The 20,578-nt window shown below is 40.1% G+C and overlaps 1 protein-coding gene across 14 annotated transcripts in view; it reads left to right on the top strand.

The window, feature by feature from the left end:
* Positions 1-20,578, top strand: part of SCEL (sciellin) — a 115,802-nt gene that overhangs the window by 11,293 nt on the left and 83,931 nt on the right. For 7 of the 14 annotated variants that reach the window (XM_089303538.1, XM_017343543.4, XM_017343542.4 and 4 more), the window contains exons 2-9: positions 2,727-2,788; positions 3,456-3,573; positions 6,282-6,341; positions 10,611-10,679; positions 15,552-15,620; positions 16,204-16,242; positions 17,206-17,286; positions 19,748-19,813. In XM_089303538.1, the coding sequence (XP_089159664.1) occupies positions 2,746-2,788; positions 3,456-3,573; positions 6,282-6,341; positions 10,611-10,679; positions 15,552-15,620; positions 16,204-16,242; positions 17,206-17,286; positions 19,748-19,813 (545 nt within the window). In that variant the 5' untranslated portion in view covers positions 2,727-2,745. The remainder of the gene's footprint in view (positions 1-2,726; positions 2,789-3,455; positions 3,574-6,281; positions 6,342-10,610; positions 10,680-15,551; positions 15,621-16,203; positions 16,243-17,205; positions 17,287-19,747; positions 19,814-20,578) is intronic. The other 7 variants (XM_089303540.1, XM_089303542.1, XM_017343541.4 and 4 more) reach the window with 3 other exon arrangements.

Genomic DNA, 20,578 nt, shown 5'->3' with positions numbered 1-20,578 from the left:
ATTTTCTCTTCTTATAAGTTCACCATCAGATTGGCCTATGCACAGGGTCTCATTTTAACTTAGTATTCTCTTTATAGACCCTGTCTCCAAAAGCATCCCTTTCTAAAGTACTGGAGGTTTAGACTTCAACATATGAATTTTGGAGAATATGATTCAGCCGATTATAAGCATTTAGAGAGCACTTGTCCTATTTCAGACATTGGGAAGAGAGGGGGAAGACATAAGCCTTGCCTGCTGGAAACTCAGACTCTTGGAAGAGACAAATAAACAAAGTTAGTCAGTCTCTATATCCACAGGTTCTGTGTCACAGATCCAAGCTTCTGCACATCTAAAATATCCATACCCCAAGCTGTGTCTTTTTTATACAACTTTTTTCCCTACTTATTATTCCTTAAACAGTACAGTCTAAAAACTATTTATATAGCATTTACATTGCTTTAGGCAATCTAAAAATGAGTTAAAGTATATGAGAAGATGTGTGTTGCGTTGATAAAAATTCTATGCCATTTTATATAAGGGACTTGATCATCTGTGAAGGAGGAGGTGCACCCTGGAATGAATCCCTTGTGGATACCTAAGAGTGACTGTCATTGCAAAGTCTTTTTATCCATGTACCCTGCCCCTTGTGTGACAATTGAATTTTCCATGTATGCAAATATTATCAAATAAACAACATCTTGACCACATCAGAATCTTAGTTCAGTCAGCTGGGAACTCTCCAGGTCTTCATCAACTTAAAGGAAAGAATTTATCAGAGCACATCAGACATCAGCAATAGTTTAGCCAAGAGTCCTGAGAGGCTGGGTGAGACAGGCCAAATTCAGTAGTTGAGATTTAAGTTTATCCTTAGGTTCCTCTTTATCTTTCCTTTCTGGCTAAGTCTTTGAAACCCCTGAACTCAACCAGCTGAGGACTTCCCCACTTAACCTACATGGCCAGTGCTCAAGTTCAAGTTTGTTTTCCTCCCTACATTGAGCCATACCTCTCCTATGGCTTTGCTTTCTATTTTCCAAGATGGTAGAGCAGAGGCATGAAATTAAGCACCTGCTGAGCACTATCGTTGAGCACTGAATGTGTGTTTGATGATTATTAGACACTTTACATACTATTCCATTTGATCCTCAAAGTAGCTCTATTTCACCTCATTTTACAGGTGAAGGACCTGAGCTAATAACAGTCCCAATGTGCCAGAGTCACTGCAAAGAATTGTTTAAATGAATGTTCTAACTCTACTAACATCTTCAAGATCTTGGCTATTAGTGTTGTAAACAGGTGCTAGTCTCTGTGCTGGTAATGGCCATGATTGCACATTGGCTGTTAGACCTTGTCTTAGGTTAGGTTCCCTAGATGTGGTACCTGAGAGGAATTTGGGTACCTGTGACTTGTGGAGGGTGTGCTCTTGGGAGAAGAGATCAAGGGAGGGGAAGCAGTGTAGGGAGCCGAGCTTCTATGGCATTGCATCCCTGAAATGCCAGTTGCCCTACTAAATTGGCTCTACTTTGAGGTGAGGGTCTGAGCTTTTCTGGCCTGAGTCAATTGACCACTGGCTGTGGGTTGTGGTGGATGGGGAGGCTATGGAACTAGGGAGCTTCATTAGCAGAGGGCAGTTTACCAGGAAAAGCACAGCCACAAGCCTGTACCTGCCAAGAAAACAGCCTGCACTTGGATCTTCTGACTTTCTACAGGGAGACTCCTGAGAAAATAAAAACGTAACCCAAAGTAGTGTGTTTTCCACTTCAGGTCCCATGGCAGGTTGTTCTAGGGGATAATTTGGCACTGGACAATGGGAGGTGGGAAATTTTGGAACCCACAAATTATATTGTAGACTAATGTAGTCTGAGTATTATCTTAAGTCCAATAGCACTTACAAATCTGACAATGTGGTCTTTGTGTACATTATTCATTTGACCATCACAACAACCTTATGAAGCAGATGGCGCATTTCATTAACCCCATTTTAAGAGGAGGTTAAGTAGTTGAATTACAGAACTTGAATGCAGTGAAGCTAGGCATAGGCATAGACCTGACTTCTGACTTGAGCACCAGTGCCTCTCCAGTATTCCATCTACTGTTTTGTTCCATGGACACTGAAAAGGACAAAACAACCCCACCCAAGGTGATGACCATGCCCCCTTTTCCCAGGACTTTTCTGCTTTTTACACTGAAGTCCCAGAGAGGCCCAGAACTAACTAGACACAGCACCTAAGGACTACCATACCTTTAAACCCTACCAAAATATTCAAATTTCAAGTCTTTTTAACAACAGAGGTAAAATATAAATGTAAATAATAATAATAATAAATGTATAAGAATGAAGTCAGGCTGGATTGTACTGATACTAACATAGTCATTAAACATAATTTCTAACTTACATGTGTGTGGGAAGTGAAGATAAAAGTGCCTACAACCTGCATGGCCATAATTTAGCTCTGCAGAACTGGGGGTCAATCCAGGCAAATGGGGAAACTATGGCTCATCCTATTCCTCAGCACTTTGCCAGCACTGGCTGGTCGTGGCTAAGGAACTCGGGCTCTCCCAAATGGCCATGCCTAAAATACCAGTTTTTCCTTCTAACTACACATCAGTTGCCTGGGTTTACTTTGACTTCTCGAGAGAAAGAGGTGATGAACCCAATCCTGTGACTTTGTCGATGTCATTAAAAAATATCTCTCAGTACTATATATTTGCTGATAGATTCTTAGAGTAACTGTTCTGTTTCCTCTTAGATCCTTGCTGGGAGACAGAATGTCCAATTTTCCCTTGAGGAAATCATCTCCCACAAAAAATGGTAATGTAGACCATGTCTCCTTTACTCAGAAAACTTAAAAATCTAGGAGAAACAATTCACTAACCTAATACTTTAATACAGATTCTGAATGCTTGGAGACAACACTATCATTTAATTAGATTTCTGAAGTTAAAACAAGAGTGTTACAGCTCTTCCTTATGTAATTGCAATACAAAGTTTTTTCTAATCAATCAAAATGTCTTTTTTTGAGTATGACCATCTATACTTCTGGCTCCCATGACATCAAAGGATGAAGTCACTGGTAATCAAATATACCAGCACTTGTTTATTATTGTTTACTATGTGCTATAAAACACCCTGTGTGTACTTCTGAGACATATTTCTTATGGACTGTACTGAGCACCCCACTAAATCCTGGCTGCATTTATCCCAGGCTGGTGGTTACACCTTCCCAGGAGCTGGATGGAACCTTATGAGCTGCATCGGCAGTTTCAGTTGGCGCCTAAACAATTTTATGTTATCTTTGATGATGAGGTGTGGGATTTGTTCTTTCTTGCTGGTACACTCTGCTGTGAAACAGTACTGGACTTGCCAGCCTTAAAGATTGGTGCTGGCCAATCAGATGTGCCTCTCAAGATTTTCAGGTTGAGAACCCACACTCAACTTAATACTACGAGTTTTCCAATTTTCATCTTTCTGTTAATAGATATGAAAAGCACATCTCAGGGGACCACACTGAGGCAACAGGGATTTCATGAGGTGAACAAAAGAAGGACTTTCTTACAAGACAGCAGCTGGATAAAGAAACGTCCTGAAGAAGAAAAGTAAGGTGCCAATGGAGAGGGGTGGGTGGATGGATGAGCAGAGAGAGGCACTCTGTGCTCGGAAAACCAATAACCATCTGAAGAGTGAATATTTTCCTTCTCAAATAGTTAATTTTTGGTAAGATGTAGAGGGCATAAATTGATTGTATTAGATTTTCAAGAATGTCTCTATTTTAATACCCACATTTGTAAGAGAAAGTGAATCATTACTAGTACAAGCATGGTTGTCAATGAGAATATATATTTATGCTTATCTGATAAACCAAAAAGATCACAGGCTTTTCCTAGTTACCAAAAAAAAAAAAAAAAGTAGCAGTTAATCCATGGTAGGGAGATTCCAGCTGTGTGTCAATCATGGCGGTTGAAACAAACACATCATGGTATGATTCTAAACTTAATAAGAATTTATCTGAAGTGTCTATATACACACATGAAATCAGTAAATTTCCAACTCATTCTAGTCCCATCTAGCCATCTACCTCTAGGTGTTGGAAGAGTGGGAAATGTGACATTACTTTATAGGAGAAAATACTACTGGCAGTGCTTTAAGTATTTCTTCTTCTAGGTATAATTTTAAAGATCTCAAAACTATGATAATAGACCTATAGCCTCATTGCCAACATAGATTTACAATAGAAATTTTCCCATACCAAATATATATGTTTATAAAAATTATGTACACAATATATATTATGTATGCATATAAATACAGGTTCTGATTTCCTAATGTGTCAGGTTTGATGCTAGATACTTTTCATATAAAGAATTACTAAATATGACAACAAATGTACAAAATAGATATTATATCCTCATTTTACATAAGAGGAATCTAAGGCTCAGAGAAGGTGGGTAACTTGTCAAGTGGCACACAGCTACTAAGTGATGAGCTTGGGATATGGTCCATTGTCTCTCATTTTGTCAGTATTTCTCAACCAGAATTTTTACCCTAAGGGACCTCTGACAATGTTGGGAACATTTTTGCATATCAAACTCTAGAAGGACTGCTGCTATTTGTGGGCAGAGATCAGGGTTGCTAGTTTAAGTCCTGTAATGCACAGGACAGCCCCACAGCAAAATGTGATCAAAGCTGAGAAACTATGTTATAGGACACCAATTTCAAAGTTTGTATAAACTGTCCAGTTACGTTATTTGTAGGGCGTATTTGTAACTATTAAGTAAAAATACCTATTACTTTCTTTCATTTAATTTTATTGTTTTAAGGAAATATAAAGGTGCTTGGAGTCTAACTTCTGGAGTTATCATTGTTGGACAATAATCATTTCCTTCGGTGAAATAGCCCTTAGGGCTTCCGTTAGTCCAATGTGATGTTTCTGTTTTTCTGTAGTGGTATTGTGATGTCAAATGTAGATAATACATTTTGGTTTACAAATATTTACACAGATGAGTAACCATAGAGACATCTAAGACAAAACCCGGTTGGCAGAAATGTTGGCTTCGTATCAGGCAAGCCTCTCTAGAAAGGCCCACAATGCCAGCTTGCATGGCACTGCAGCTAATGATTGAAGGGAAAATTGGCTTTGATGCTTCCCATTTCCCACCGGCCTGGTTCCGGGCTGTTTGTTCTGATTCTTCTTAAGTAAAGACATACCTGGTGTCTCCTGTTTTCTCACAGATTTTCAGAATGGATACCAAGGAAGATGGAACAGTCATTGTGGGGTCTTTGAGGGGATATATTTGCTGGCATTCTTTCAGTTTCACTGTCCAGCTGTCTTTTTAATTGCTTACCACAATTCTTTTATAGCTTTATTAAAAATGGTTCCAGAGTGTTGAGTAATATTAGTGGTGCCAAACCAGGAACAATGTGGTGTTTCAGGTTTGGTTGGGTTGACATGAAAAAAATTCAGGTGGTTACTCTTGGCTTTAGCTCAAGTCCAAGAACTCTACTACATGTTTTGACATTTCCTGAAATTGCATGTACTTTCAGGGCTAGTGCACTAAATAAGAAAGACATGGCTTGGGAATTTTACGTATAAAAGTGTGTTGCAGAGTTGGCCAGTAAGAGAAGCAAAAGCTTGGAATAAAAAGATCCGCGACCCTGATCTACATCTATCACTTGCTGACTTTGTGGTCTTAAGAAAAATCCATGCTCTGTTTTCTCATCTGTGAATTGGATATGACAGTATTTACCCTGCTTAATTCATAGGGTTATTTTAAGGACCAAACAGAGAGCTATGTATTCTCATAGTTCAAAAACAGGCTTAATCTCCCGAGAATGTTGTTAGCCACAAATACCAGTATTTGCTTTTCTACAATTTGTCAAAGAAAACTGCCAAGTCCATTAAAATATCTAGATATAATGGAATTAATTGAACTTCAACAATATTTGTGGAAGTCTTTTTTTGCCTTCCTGTAGAAAAAGAGCTCTTCTAATATATACAAAGTCGATGGCCTTGTATTCCCACACTGTGATAAAACAACAACAAAACGAAACAAAACACTCATTCATTGTTGAATCATGTGGAAATCTCATGAGATAAATGATCTTCTGTACTGACAAACTTGTTTCTTTTTACCATGCTCTTGCAAGTAGTGACTGGTTAAAGCAGATTCATGGTTGTGTTCTTATGCCTGAAGTCAAATGATTAACCTTGCCAAACGTTGTGAGTTCTCTCCCTTCTCTTTTGTTCCGTGCTTAACTCCTATGTGGCAACTTTATGGTGTGATATAATTTTACTATTTCTTCTCAGAGATGAAAATTATGGTAGGGTGGTGCTCAACCGACACAACTCTCATGATGCCTTGGACAGGTGAGTATTTCACATCATTAGCAGGAACAAAAAGGTGTGTTATATTGCTAGCCTAAACACAAAGATGGTAGCTTTGAGAGAGGACTTGTATAGGATAGCTGAAGACTTTTAGCCAGCCTCAGGCTTTCCCAGTGTTCTGGGCACATGAAGGGGTATCTTCAATAGTATCAGGGATTTCCTTGGGGACAAGTGCATCTCCAGTTTTGTGCTCTCAGAGCAACAGCTCAGGGTGGAACATAATCAACCCTTGACCCACCCCACTAAGATGGTCCTCCTGATGTGTAGGGAAAGGACACTTAAAGCAGCATGACCTGATAACTTCTCTGTCAATCCTGAAGAGCTAACAACCCCAGAGTTTACTTGCTTTATGGGACAGTACATTGCTGCATGGAATCTCCTGCACCTGTGGGAAAATGATGATCCTCACTGACAAATAGACTCACAAATGCCATTTAGTAGGAAAATTCAGACAAAATTAGCAATCACTATGATGTAAATAATCTAGGTTGACCAAATAAATAATGTTCTCTAAAGCACATTTATGCTCACACATATACAAGCAATGACACCTATCTGAAGAACCTAGTTAGGTAGCAGAACCACATTTTATCTGGTTCAGTAGCTTGTGTCTATTGAAGTACTTAGTAAAAACGTGGGATTGTCTTTCATGTTGTAGATTTATAAAAGTTAGAGAGACACATTGACTTTGTCTATTATGGAAACTTTCATTAGTGAAGTTTTGTTAACTTTTTAAAGTCTTTTCACATTTTTACCTGTTATAATAAAGGTGTTAAGCTTACAACCCTTTATACAAGGTAACTGTTTCATTTTCCAGGACTATTCTTTGTTCAGCCAATTTACTGTTGTGTGACCTGGCAGACTATCTACCTATGCCTCCTCCTTAGTTTTCATGATTTTGAAGGTTAAAGCAGGGTTCTCAGATGGCCCTCATTTCATCAAACTAGGGGAGGCTGATCATTTGGGTTTAGTCAACAGTGGAAATTGCTCCTTGCCTTTATTTACCTTTCTCTGGAGACATTGGAGGATACAGCTAATTGTTTGGAATTGTAAGAAGAAAACTAAGCTTCAGATTCTTGGTATACATGTTAGTTTGTTTTCTGTTGCTATAACAAAATATTTTAGGCCAGGAAATTTGTAAGGAACAAGAGTTTATTTGGCTCGTGGTTCTGGAGGCTGGGAAGTCCAAGAGCCTGAATCCAGCATCTGCTTGGCATCTGGTGAGGGCCTCATGCTGTATCATCTCACAGTCAAGGTACATCACATGAGGAGAGGGCAGAGCGTGCCAACTGAAGTCTCTCTTTCCTTTCTGTTGAAGCCAATTATGTCACCATTGGAGCTCTACCCTTATGACTTCATCTAACCCTGATTACCTCCCAAAGGCCCTACCTCCCAATACCAGTAGCATATGAAGTTGAGGATTAAGTTTCTCACACACAGGAACTTTCGAGTAACATACTCAAACTATAGCAGAATATGCTACATTTTTAAAGATTTATTTATTTATTTGAAAGGCAGTGAGAGAGAGAGAGATATTCCATCTGTTGTTTCACTCCCCAGCTGGCCTCAATAGCCAGAGCTGTACTGATCTGAAGTCAGGAGCAGGGAGCTTCTTCCAGGTTCCAGGTCTCCCACACAGATGCAGCGGCCCAAGGACTTGGGCCACCTTCCACTGCTTTCCTAGGCCATAGCAGAGAGCTGAATGGGAAGTGGAGCAGCTGGGACTCAAACCAGTGCCCATATGGGATGCCAGCACTGCAGATGGCGGCTTTACCAACTACGCCACTGTGCTGGCCCCATGCAACATGTTTTATAAGCCTTTACACTTGCTGACCAGTATTTTGACTAAAGTAGCGCATCAATTTTTATGTTCAGTAACAAAAATTTGTAAGGTCTAGCCATTTTCCCATTGACCTACAACTAATATCACAGAATATATTTACCTAAAAGAGCAGGGAGATTATTTTTCTCCTGCTTACCAAAATGATAGCCTTTGTCAGTTTACTGTCCATTTTCAATGCTTTATTCACTTTGGTGTTTACTTAGCACCCCCCTTGGAGCACCTACTATGTGCTGCCATTGTGACAGGTCCTAAGACATAACCTTAAGGAGCTGCTGCTTTCATGGAAAAAGAGCTGAAACTGCAGTACTATACGTATATATGGATAGTGCTATTGTAAAGGTGTGTGAGGGGCCCTCCTTTGTCTATTTGCATTCAAACGTGCATGCTAGTGAACCACACCAGAATTTCACTCCAAGGTTTCCTTCAAAAACTTGAAGAATTGCATTAGGAATTTTTCTTTACCCATTTCTTGCCTTGACGGGTATTGTTCCTTCTTCCTTTGTTTAAGAATGTTCATATCTATTTATCTTCCCAGGCCCAGCTCATGCTATACCTCCTCCATCGAGCTTTGTTTAATTCTTACATCTGGAAACCAGCTACCTCAACTTATCACTTCTTGCACCATACCTGAACCTTTTCTATGATACTTTCTATCCTCGAATGTGTATATCTAACTTGTCTCTCTGACTCTGTGTAGGTAGCATCTATGGTTAATTGAGTCCATACTTCCTCATAGTCATCAACACAGTACTTGTATATTGCTTACCTCTAAAGATCTGCTCAGTGAAAATTTGCCACACATTTTTTAAAAAATTTATTTTTATTTTCAATGCAGAGAGAGTAGGGGAGGAGAGAGAGAGGGAGAGACAGTGCGCTACTACCTGTCCACTCACTCACAAAATGTAAGCAATGGTCAGGACTGAGCAAGCATAATGCTCAGAGCCAGAAAGTCAATATGGGAACGCTCTCTGCATGGCAGGGACCCAACTAATCGAGCCTCTGCCTCCCAGAGTGCCCATTAGCAGGAAGCTGGAACGGGGAACAAAGCTTGGACTTGAATTAGGCATTTGGATATGGGACGTGAGTATCTGATGTAGCATCTTGACTGCCACGTCAAACACCTGCCCCTTATGTTTAGAAAAAATTACAGGGGCCAGTACTGTGGCATAGTGGGTAAAGCCGCCGCCTGTACTGCCGGCATCCCATATGGGAGCCAGTCCAAGTCCTGGCTGCTCCATTTCCAATCCAGCTCTCTGCTGTGGCCTAGGAAAGCAGTGGAAGATGCCCCAAGTCCTTGGGCCCCTGCACCTGTGTGGGAGACCCAAAGGAAGCTCCTGGCTCCTGCCTTCGGATCAGTGCAGCTCCAGCTGTTGTGGCCAATTGGGGAGTGAACCAATGGATGGAAGACCTGTCTCTCTCTCTTCTTCTCCTTCTTTCTCTATGTAATTCTTTCAAATAAATAAATCAATCTTTAAAAAAATATGAACAAATTACAACGTAAATATCCAGTCACCGTACTACTTCTGATTCAGTTCTTTAATATATTGCCATCAAATAATGGTTTGAAATGAAAACACAACAAATTATGATATAATTCCCACAAAGAGCTTACTTTCCCTATCTACAGGGTTAGATGAAGCATTAAACAGGCCTTTTTTCCTGTGTGATTAGTTACCAGTCCCATGATCATGATTTCTACCATTGAATATCCTATTTTCTCTTTCCTTATTTTCTTGCCTTCTTCCTTCCCCCATTTTCTTCTGTTCATCCGTCCTCTCTCTGCTTCCTCTCCTCATTTCTTCCTATCACTCTTTTTCTCTCTTCCCCATAGCTATCCTTTCTCTCATCTCCCACTTTCTTGTCATTTATTTCCAGCTTTTCCTGTTTGCTTCTTTTCCTTTCTTGCCTGTCCCTCCCTTTCTTCTGCCAGTGAGTTGTTTACTTTCAGTGCTGTTTACAGTGCTCATTGTTGAATAAAATAGTTCAGAATTTAGCTCAATGTGTAGACTGGTGGCACTGCTAACACTGCAAACACAACAGAGCTGATTGTAAGGGATTGAGTTCCCATTATGTAGAAAACAATATTGGCAAGAGTATGTGTTAGAAACCATTTTGCATGTTGGATTCTTTGCTTTTTGTATCCTTATCCCCAATTTGAATATGTTATGTTATAGTGAGAAATAATGGGAGCCAGCAAAGGATCTTTTATTAGCTTAGGAAATTGAGCCTGCCTTGATTTATTCTAGCCAAATCCAAACCTTGGAAGACCTGGTTGCTCAAAATCTGTATTCCCCTGGTAAAATGTACATTTCTTACCTAGTAGGTTAAGATTTTGCTAAATGAACGACAAGTTTTATAAACTACTTTCTCTAATTTATTTGATCTTCTGGTACTTATTTTTGCTACAGGAAGATAAATGAGAGAGATGAGCCAAAAGCCACACTGAGTCGGTACAGATCTGATGACACTTTGGACAGGTAAGTTGCTTTGAATAATGCAAGTAGAATGCAGAAAGCATATCACAGCCCACTTCTTACAAAGCTATAAAGTATTTAAATGGACTGTTTAAATGTTTGCCAATACAAGGTTTAAACAATTTTCATTTTTATCTCCAGGGAATTGTCTTCCTTAAAACTTGCAAAATCTTGAGTACATAGCATTGTTTGTCTAAAATCCTGCAAATAGTAGGTTGGTAGTGAAACTCTTCAGATACTGATTTGAGTATCTATAGGGTGGGCATGGCATGACATCTATAAGTTCTGTTAGAAGTGGAGAATGCAGTTAATTTTGTGAATATGCATAATCCTTGTTCCAACTTTTGAGCCTTCCATTCTGATGGTGGAGAAATAGCAATTTCTGTACAACTACTTTGAGGAAGGATGGTAAACATTAATCATGCAATAGTTATGATCTGCTGTCTATAAAGACATTAGCTCTTTAGAACGTGAAAATACTCTTTTGGCAATCAAGTCACCATATAGCTTATGGAAAGATTGCACTACATTGTATCTGTTGATGGTTCCCTCCTCTGTAGGGAGAAAGGGCTCATCTCTGCAGAGAAAAGGTGAGAAAATCTATTCATGTTGGAGTATAAATGCCAAAAATCACATTTTTAGCCAAGCTTTGATCGAGATTCCTAGGGCAAAGTTAACATCCATGATAGGAATCAAGGCGCAATGGGTACCCATGGCCACTGATAGTTGAATTCACTTCCTGAGGTTAAAGGTATGCTGCTATTGTAGAGGAAAATGGAACCTACTGGATTCTAAGCAGATAAACTGAAACTTACACCATCTAATTGACTTGATATTCATACCATGCCAGTGTTGTTTAATGTAGCAAATGTATGCACTTCTGTATTGGTCATTGGCTTGCAAATCCATCTCCCTAGTGGAGACAATTATCACTGTCTTTGAGACAGCTGGCCTTTCTCTTCATTTTAAGCTATGTCAAAGGCCGGCGACGTGGCTCACTAGGCTAATCCTCCGCCTTGTGGCGCTGGCACACCGGGTTCTAGTCCCGGTCGGGGCGCCGGATTCTGTCCCGGTTGCCCCTCTTCCAGGCCAGCTCTCTGCTGTGGCCAGGGAGTGCAGTGGAGGATGGCCCAAGTGCTTGGGCCCTGCATCCCATGGGAGACCAGGATAAGTACCTGGCTCCTGCCATCGGATCAGCGCGGCGGCCTTTGGAGGGTGAACCAACGGCAAAGGAAGACTTTTCTCTCTGTCTCTCTCTCTCTCACTGTCTACTCTGTCTGTCAAAAAAAAAAAAGCTATGTCAAAATGAGTTGCTAAGAAGATCTCATCTAAGGAAGAAACCATATTTCTAGAAATGTTTTTTAAAGTGAGATAATTAAGGTCCAAGAAAAAGTAGCCACATGGCTAGCTTTGAGGCTTTTACAGGCTGGGTATCTGAAAGTTCTTATCAGGACAATCAAGATGAAGCTTGGGATGTGACTCACAGGCAAATTGGTTGAATAATTTTCAGCCTTAGCTGCTAACTAGAATCATTGTGGGAGCTTCTAAACTTCATAGATAGCATGTTTCTGCCTTCCCTCACTCCCCAATTCTGATTTAATTAGCTTGAGGTAGGACTCAGACATTTTCATCAACTTGCAAAGTGATTCTAATATACAGTAAGATTCTGAATCACCTATATAAATCTTCATTTTATTTATGCAGAGATCAGTAGCAACTTTGGGAGAAATAACCTGGCTGGTTCATTCCCAAGGCAGTTAATATGAAAAGTGATGTGAGGCAGAGAACACAGAAATCAATCCAAATGGCAGGTCTTTTTAGAAGGAGTCAAATTTTTGCAATGCAGACCATTTCTGAGGTCTAGAATTGAAATCATTTTAGGAGGAAGATGATCAATATACCAGCTGTATGTGTGTATGTGTGCACATGCATTTTAGTAATATTGTACTCGTTTTATTACTATGAGAAAAGTACTGAGTTTACAGGTAAAGAGTTCACTTTTAAAATATACATGTGTGGATAAAAATATGAGGTGTCCTAAAGAAACATAAATATGTCAACAATAATACTTTATCATCCATGGATGGCCCAAACCCTGCAGGTAGTGCAATGACTTGCTTGGGAAACCTAGGTTAGGGAGCCCCCTTGTGTTCTATTGTGGAAGTATTACTTCTCCTTTGGTTTGATTATATAACTACTTAAACTGTTTATTACCTGTCTTCAAGACTAATTTCTATTAAAACAACCAATATAAAATAAGTTGGCAGGAACTTATTTCCAGGAAAATGTAAAATTAATCTCTTCAGCCATAAAAAGTGACCTATGGGGCTGGCGCTGTTGCATAGCAGGTAAAACTGCTGCCAGCAGTGCCAGCATCCCAGATGTGCACCAATTGGACACCTGGCTGCTCCACTTCCAATCCAGCTCTCTGCTATGGCCTGGGAAAGCAGTAGAAGTTGGCCCAAATCCTTGGGCCCCTGCACCCATGTGGGAGACCTGGAAAAAGCTTCTGGCTCCTGGCTTCAGATCAGCACAGCTTCAGCTGTTGTGGCCATCTGGGGAGTGAATCAGCGGATGGAACACCTCTCTCTCTCTCTTTCTCCTTCTGCCTCTCTGTAACTCTGCCCTTCAAATAAAATAAATAAATCTTTTTAAAAAGTGACCTATGTATTCGAATGGTGTTTAGGGTTGTCTCCATTACCACAGATCGACTTGCCCTCACGGTGGCATAGAAGAGATTATGAGAGATGAAGAATGAGAACTAAAGAGAGACATGTTAAGCTAATATATGAGTTCTGGGGGCAGTTACAATGCAGAATAACATGTATGAATGACATTGGGCTCCAGTGAGAAGACTTTGAAGATAGGCTTCTTCCTAGTAATGTGACCAAGAACAATTCATCCAACTCCTGTGAGCCTCCATTTATTTATCTACAAAATGAAAAAAGTTACTCATACCTTGTAGGGATGGCCTGAGAGTGGAGAGAAAATCTTAAATGACCAAGAAGTAGTAGTAGAATGTAGCTATCTTTTCACCATGTGCAGTGTTCCCCACATGGATTCACACTGTGTAATTTTTATTAACTTTATTTAATTTTAACATCATCCTTCCTTCAGAACCTTGATACTGAGGTTCCATTTACTTTCAGCAGGCTGTTGTATCCAGTTCCCCAGAGTAGCAATTCCCCAAGACTCATAGACAGCTATAAAATTCAAGTAGGGTTTCCAAGGAAGACTCAGGATTTAAGATTTCTGATGAGTTGATATTTCACCTGTGTTATTCACAATGATTCATTGTAGGGTCCTCGAAATCTAAATGACTCAGAGGTTGACTTCAGTGAGTGTAGAAGTTATGAGCCTAATTTTTGGCCTGATGAGTACCTTAAATATGAGCTTTTGGTATTTGGTTCTTTGATTCTGTTCATCTCACTGCGTGTCTTGTAGAGTCTGTGGAGGGAGAATACGGAGCTCTGGATTTCCAAATACCAGTTACTCATCCTTCCTTTCTGCATTTCAGGGCTAGTGTTTGCTGGTATTGTGTACCGTAAACAAAACTGTGTTAGGGGTTGATGTATAGAAACCTAAAGCTTTACAGTCATCACCTGGCATTTTGGTTACACATGTCAAATGACATCTTTAGCTTTTGACAATATTTCCCCCATTTGACATTTTTCTTGAGAGAGGCCAAGTCAGTATCCATCTTAGTCATAAGAGCAGTTTATGTAAAATCTTGGCCTAAAATTGATGGTGAAAGCTGAAGATTAGGGGAAGTTATGGTAGACCTATAGTGTAAGACAACAGAAGAGTCTGGCTGACTTCATTTTCCTTAGCTTAACTGGGCTATGTTCTAGTTTCATGAAAGCCTGGAGAATGTTCCAGAAGGCAGCCCAGGTCCCAGGAGGAACTTCCTTATGTAACATTAGGCAAAGAAGGAAGGAATAAGGGCTGCAGTCAAGAGACCTCACCACTGGTATAGAATGGTAACATTACTAATTTAGGTTTCCTGAGCCACAGGCAGAGAAACATACCTTTTCTCTATGTACCCTCCTTAAGAGACCTGAGATGTGAAAGATTAAGACATCTGTTGGCCACTAGGGCTTATTAAATGAATGTAGTGATCAAAGTAGACAATTTGTTAAGGTAGAATAATCAATTTGACAACTCTAGATGATTTACAGAAGGAAAACTTCTTGACTCATCAGAATCTGGTGTAGTATGCTGTAGTCCATGCAGTGACTCAGGGGCCTAAGTTCTTTCCGTGTTTTGAATCCTGCCTGTCCTCAACCCATAGGCACCAACATCATAACAGAAGGGGAAGAAAGAGCTTGGAATATTATTCAGGAGGTTTTATGATGGCTTTAAAAGTGGCAAATAACTTTTCTGCCCATGTTCTGTGGTCTAGAATTCAGTCCAATGGTTTCAATGCAATTGCCATGAAGTCAGGAAATACGGACTGTACATGCTCCTAGAAGAAAAAGAAAATGAGTGTGGCAAATTCGTGAATTGTCTATGCCACAAAACATTTCTTAAACATGATTAATCATGCTATGTGTGCCTTTACTCCCATAATGAATTTAAAAATAATTAATGAATTAAATGTTCAGTAAATCTGAAAGACAAACAAGCAAAAAGCATAATGCTTTTAAAATTTCAAACTATACCAAAATATATAACTATATTTTGTCACAACTATTTATATAACTATATTTTGTCAAAAATGATATTTTGTAAAATTTTCAAATGGGCAATGCTTAAAAAAATAGTTCTATTTACAAGAGACAGATGATGTTGTGAAGGATTGTAGCATTAAAGAGGTCTGAAAGGAATTAATAATCTTAATGTTTATCCCGACTTTTGTTTTATTTCTTTACAAAGGATCTCAGACAGAAATGGTGCAGCCAAAACCTATAAGACCAATAGCTTGGATAACCAACTAACCAATAGGTACCAGTGTCTACTAACTTTGGGGAAGGCTCAAGGACAATCTTTTTTTCTGAATTTATGTATTTACTTACAAATCTTTAATTTGACTTAAGATCTTTCTGTTAACTGTCATCCTTTAAATTTTTAACACAAAAGTTCTGGTGTAGAAAACTTTACTTCTGCTCTTGTTTTCTGACTTAAAAATCAAGAAAATCCATTGCTTCATGTTGTCATGCTTACCACATTTATGATTTTATAGAAGAGGCCCTGCTGGCAAGATGATGAAACACATGCAAATACAAATTTTACATTCTTTTGGCTACAGAAAATGACTGAATCCCACAAATTATAAACATTGGTCTTAAAAGATACTGAGTCTTCTGGAGAAAAAAATTTTCCTTTGGAATCTAAATTCAAAAGACAAAAGTAAATCATGACATCATCTTACCAAGTTTATTAAAATACTGAGGCTTTGTTTTTTCTTTCTCTGAAATCATATCCAACTTTTACTAGTTGCTCTAAATTCATGAGTAATTACAAATAGATGCAAGTATTAATTCTTCATTGCTGCTCAAACTTTGCTCTTTTTTTCTTCTCTTACCAGGAGCATTTCCACGTTTAAACCACCAGAAGCAACCAAGTCGTACGTATACTTCTAACGGAACTGTGTTTGTGTCGAGAAAAACCAGGGTTACACCCTCAGGCCAAAGCTCCTGTGGTCAAAGTCACTGTGGCTTTGGCACAGTGAGCAGTAGAGGACAGAGCCTGAAGTGGTGGACATGCACTCAAAGGTTTACTTTCTGGACTTTCATAGAAAAAGGTTGCCATCCCTTGTCTAAACAGACACCAAAGCTTAGGTCATTCTTCTTTTTTTAAAATCTAGCCTGTTTACTTTTCCCCCAGCAGCAATTTTCCCCTATTCCTCCAGGATCTACCTCTTTTCTTCCCTCCATCTCACTTCCCTCCCTAAACTCCCTTCACCTTTACAAGTCCTCCTTCAGAGAGAAGTAGGTCATGAGATCATATGTCTGACGTTAAGTCTATTGGAACGTACTCCTGGTGGCTGTAAGTGGTCCAAATTAGGTGATTTTAAAGTGCAATTAATATTAAATTTGTATTTATACATAAAGTAATGTTCACACTGGACCATTCTCTCAGTTCCTAAGCCAGACCTCGGTTGCTTCCATTATTTGAGGGTCTACATATGTTAATAAATGCTTAAGAGAGATTTAAAGTGACATTTTTCCAAAATATTCTTAATGCATCTAATGTAAAAATGGCAGTGTCATTCTGTTAGTCATGACCTACTCACAGGATTAAAGAATTACAATCCACAGCATACCAGAATTCATTGGCCTAAATTTCAGACAATTAATGTTATATTAAATGACTATTCTTTCAGTTTTAGCTAGTTATATGAGAGTGACAATTTACAAAATAGATAAACTATGAAAGAATTTTCTATTTGTGTCTTCCATCCACAAATGAGATTCTTTGTTGTGGACAGAGAGAGGGGAGAACATGGATGGTTCTAAGGTCTTTTATAGGTGGGCAGAATGAGTAAGGTAGGGGAACGTGATGTTCTGTTATGCTTGTCATTTCTCAGGCAGCCCAGCAGTCTGTTGAGTGCAAACATCGCCACTACCACATCCTCACCCTCCGCTATCACCCCTGTAAAGAAAAAGAGGTATGGTGAGTTGCTTGTGACACCCCCTGAGGGACAGTACTGTGTTCATCTCTGAACAAAATTACCCACCTAGACTCCTTCCTGGGGATCCCTACATTCTGCTGTCCTCAAACTTCCGTCCTTTTCCCTACTCCAATATCTTTTTTTTTTTTTTTCAGTACATATTCTTCTCTCCCTTTCCCTGAGGGCCTTGAATTTCCAGGTGACATTTGTAATGATAAAGGTTAGATGTTACAGGATAGGTGCTTGCAGATCACAGATTCCATGGAGTCCTACTACAAGGAATGCCTCAGCCTGAAATAATGACTGATGAGGGCCTTTGTTGCCAGACTCCTGTAACCAGCCTGCATCTGTAGGTGCCTCCTCTGCTCTGTAGGTTGGGCTGGCTCTTCTAGGACAGAGTCAAAGACCCTGTCTGGTGACACCTATTTGTGTTCATGTTCCTCCTCCTCTAAGTTCCTCTCTGTGGCCTCCAGTGATCTGTTGGCACTGACTTCTATCTATCTATCTTAGTTTGAGAAGCAGAGATGGAGAGGGAGAATACGAGACACACACACACACACACACACACACACACACACAGCTCCTATCTGCTGATTTACTCCTCAGATGCCCATAAGAACCAAGACTGGGCCAGACTGAAGCTGGGAGCCTTGAACTAACCCAGGTCTTCTGTGTGGGTGGCTGCGATTCAACTACTTGAGTCATCACTATGGCCACCCAAGGTCTTCCCTGGCAGGAGACTGGAGTCAGGAGCCAGAGCCGGAAATCAAACACAGGCACTCCAGTGTAAGACATGGGTAACATAACCTCTAGGCTAAACACCTGCTTCTACATGTGTCTGGGGAAGAATGACTTGTGGTAGCAGAATCTTCCTCATGAGACAGAGCATGATGGTGGAAGAGATTTCCACATTTGAAGATAACAGTGCTGGTGGATCATGATGCAAATGGCAACCAAGCATTTGTAAACCTCAGTGCTTTTAACATTTCTTATTTTCTTTGCCTGCACCTAGGACCAGCCTGGTGCAGGGTAAACACTATGTGTTTGCAGTGTACTTTCTGACTTTGCCTTGGTGCTGCTGTAGATCTCCTGGAGAGAAATGACTGATTCTGTTTTCCCTGTAGTCGGGTTCTGAGTCTATCTTTAGAGTCTCAGAAAATGTGATTCACATTTCCATTGAATCTAAATTTCATGTCCCTTTAACATTTTGTTAACAGATTCCTAGATTGGAAGAGAATTTTTTTTAAAGATTTATTTTATTGATTTGAAAGACAGAGTTACAGAGAGAGGTAGAGACAGAGAGAAAGGTCTTCCATCCGCTGGTTCACTCCCCAGATGGCCACAATGGCTGGAGCTATGCTGATCTGAAGCCAGGAGCCAGGAGCTTCTTCCGGGTCTCCCACGTGGGTGCAGGGGCCCAAGGACTTGGGCCATCCTCCACTGTTATCCCAGGCTAAGCAGAGAGATGGATCGGAAGAGGAGCAGGAAGGACTAGAACCAGCGCCCATATGGCTTCAGGCCAGGGCTTTAACCCGCTGTGCTGCAGGGCTGGCCCTGAGGAAAAGAATTTTAAGATCAGTTCAGTGTTCTACTTGGTACAAGAACCTTCCTCTGACAGATTAGGCATAATTCATGACCACTGAAGCCAGTGATAAGATTCTCGCTGTTTGGGGCTACAGCTCTGACCAGCTCTCATGGGTAGTACTTACCCTTACAATAAGCTGAAGTCTGCTTGGGGGGTGGATCCCATGCAGTCTTAGTTCAGTGCTTTGGTGCCTTGGAATATAGATGTATGTCAAAGATTTAAAGCCAGCTTTCCTGACCTCTTTATCCCAACCTTGCCTTCTCTAATCTGTATTGCTCTTCTTTCAACATCTTCATTTTTGGTCCAAATCTTAGTCTTTTAGATAGACCCCTTAGCTATTGGTACCATTTAAAATTTTGTTGTTGCAGTGTGAGGACATTTTCCTAATAGAGGTTAAAATTATGATTAGCATTGCAGTGGTGTTCATTTATGTTTTCAGTATTTTTTTGGAGTTTTGTACCACATATAGTTTAAAATATTATATTTTGAGTAGAACATAAGATTTTTGCCACTTCTATTAATAGTTCAGACATGCAGAACAGTAGAGAGAAAAGCATGATTAACGCCCATGAACCTGCTGTCTATATTTAACAATTGTATTCTTTGCTAGATTTGCGTCAGATTTCTTTTTAAAGAAACATCCACATTGTTCAGTGTGAAAGGAAATGAGAAAAGCAGTTTATTTGGGGGAAATATAGGACAGTCACTTCCTATTTCATTAATGAAATATCATTTGTTTTATTTCTAAGGCCTTGCATAAAAGTAAACTCATGTCTTTGTTAACTGTCAAATTATTTTCAGCGTTTCCTTGACAGCACGTGGGTGGGATCAGCCTTGAAAGCCATGTTTATGATTGATGTCATTTCTCAACAGACAGTCCTGGTTTCCGCCTCCTCCTCCTGGTTATAATGCCACCCCCAGCACAGGAGCCAGCAGAAGGTAAGAGGAAGTGTTTGTATGTCGTCACTATGCACATAGGCAACATTGGCAATGTGTAATTGTGGATGCTATGGAGTGAATGGGGGGTGATTTTGTGAACTCTAAGCTCTGAATGATTCAATGCCCAGTGAGAGTGAGTGCAGGAGTGTGAGTGACCCTAGTGAAGAGCTAACAAGCTACAAGGAGCTGTCTTAGTTTCCTGGTATTGCCATAACAAAGTGCCACAAACTGGTGGCTTGAACAAGGACATTTATTTACCAGAGTTCTGAAGGTAGAAGTCCAGGATCAAGGTATCTACAGAGATGTTTTCTTCTGAGGGCTTGAGAATTTGTTCCGTGCTCTCCCCCAACACCTGGTGGTTTCCTGGTAGTCTTTGACTTTCCATGGTTTGCACAAGCATCATTCTAATCTCTGTCTTAGTCTTCACCTGGTACTCTCGCTATGGTGTGTCAGGTCTAGTTTCCCATTCTCATATGGCCACCAGTCTTATTGGATTAGAGCTCCATCCTATACCAGTATGACCTCATCCTAACTTAACTAATGACATCTTCAATGAAACTTTTAACAAATAAGGTCACATTTTAAGGAAATGTGGGTTAGGATTTCAGCATACGCATTTGTTTAGTTGGTGGGACACAATTCAGTCCTTAATGGTGGGCTAGGGAGAGAAGCAGGTCAAACCCCAGGCAGGGGTCCAATGTGGGCTCCTGGTGCTCAGCTTCTTCCAGGTTGTGCTAAAGCCAAACAACTGGGTGGGGAGATGTG

This window comes from Oryctolagus cuniculus, chromosome 9, assembly GCF_051225735.1.
Source record: "Oryctolagus cuniculus isolate XC-2025 breed Fujian yellow rabbit chromosome 9, ASM5122573v1, whole genome shotgun sequence".
NCBI lineage: Eukaryota > Metazoa > Chordata > Mammalia > Lagomorpha > Leporidae > Oryctolagus > Oryctolagus cuniculus.
Note: the sequence above shows the minus strand (reverse complement) of the source record. Positions and strands in the feature narration are given on the sequence as shown.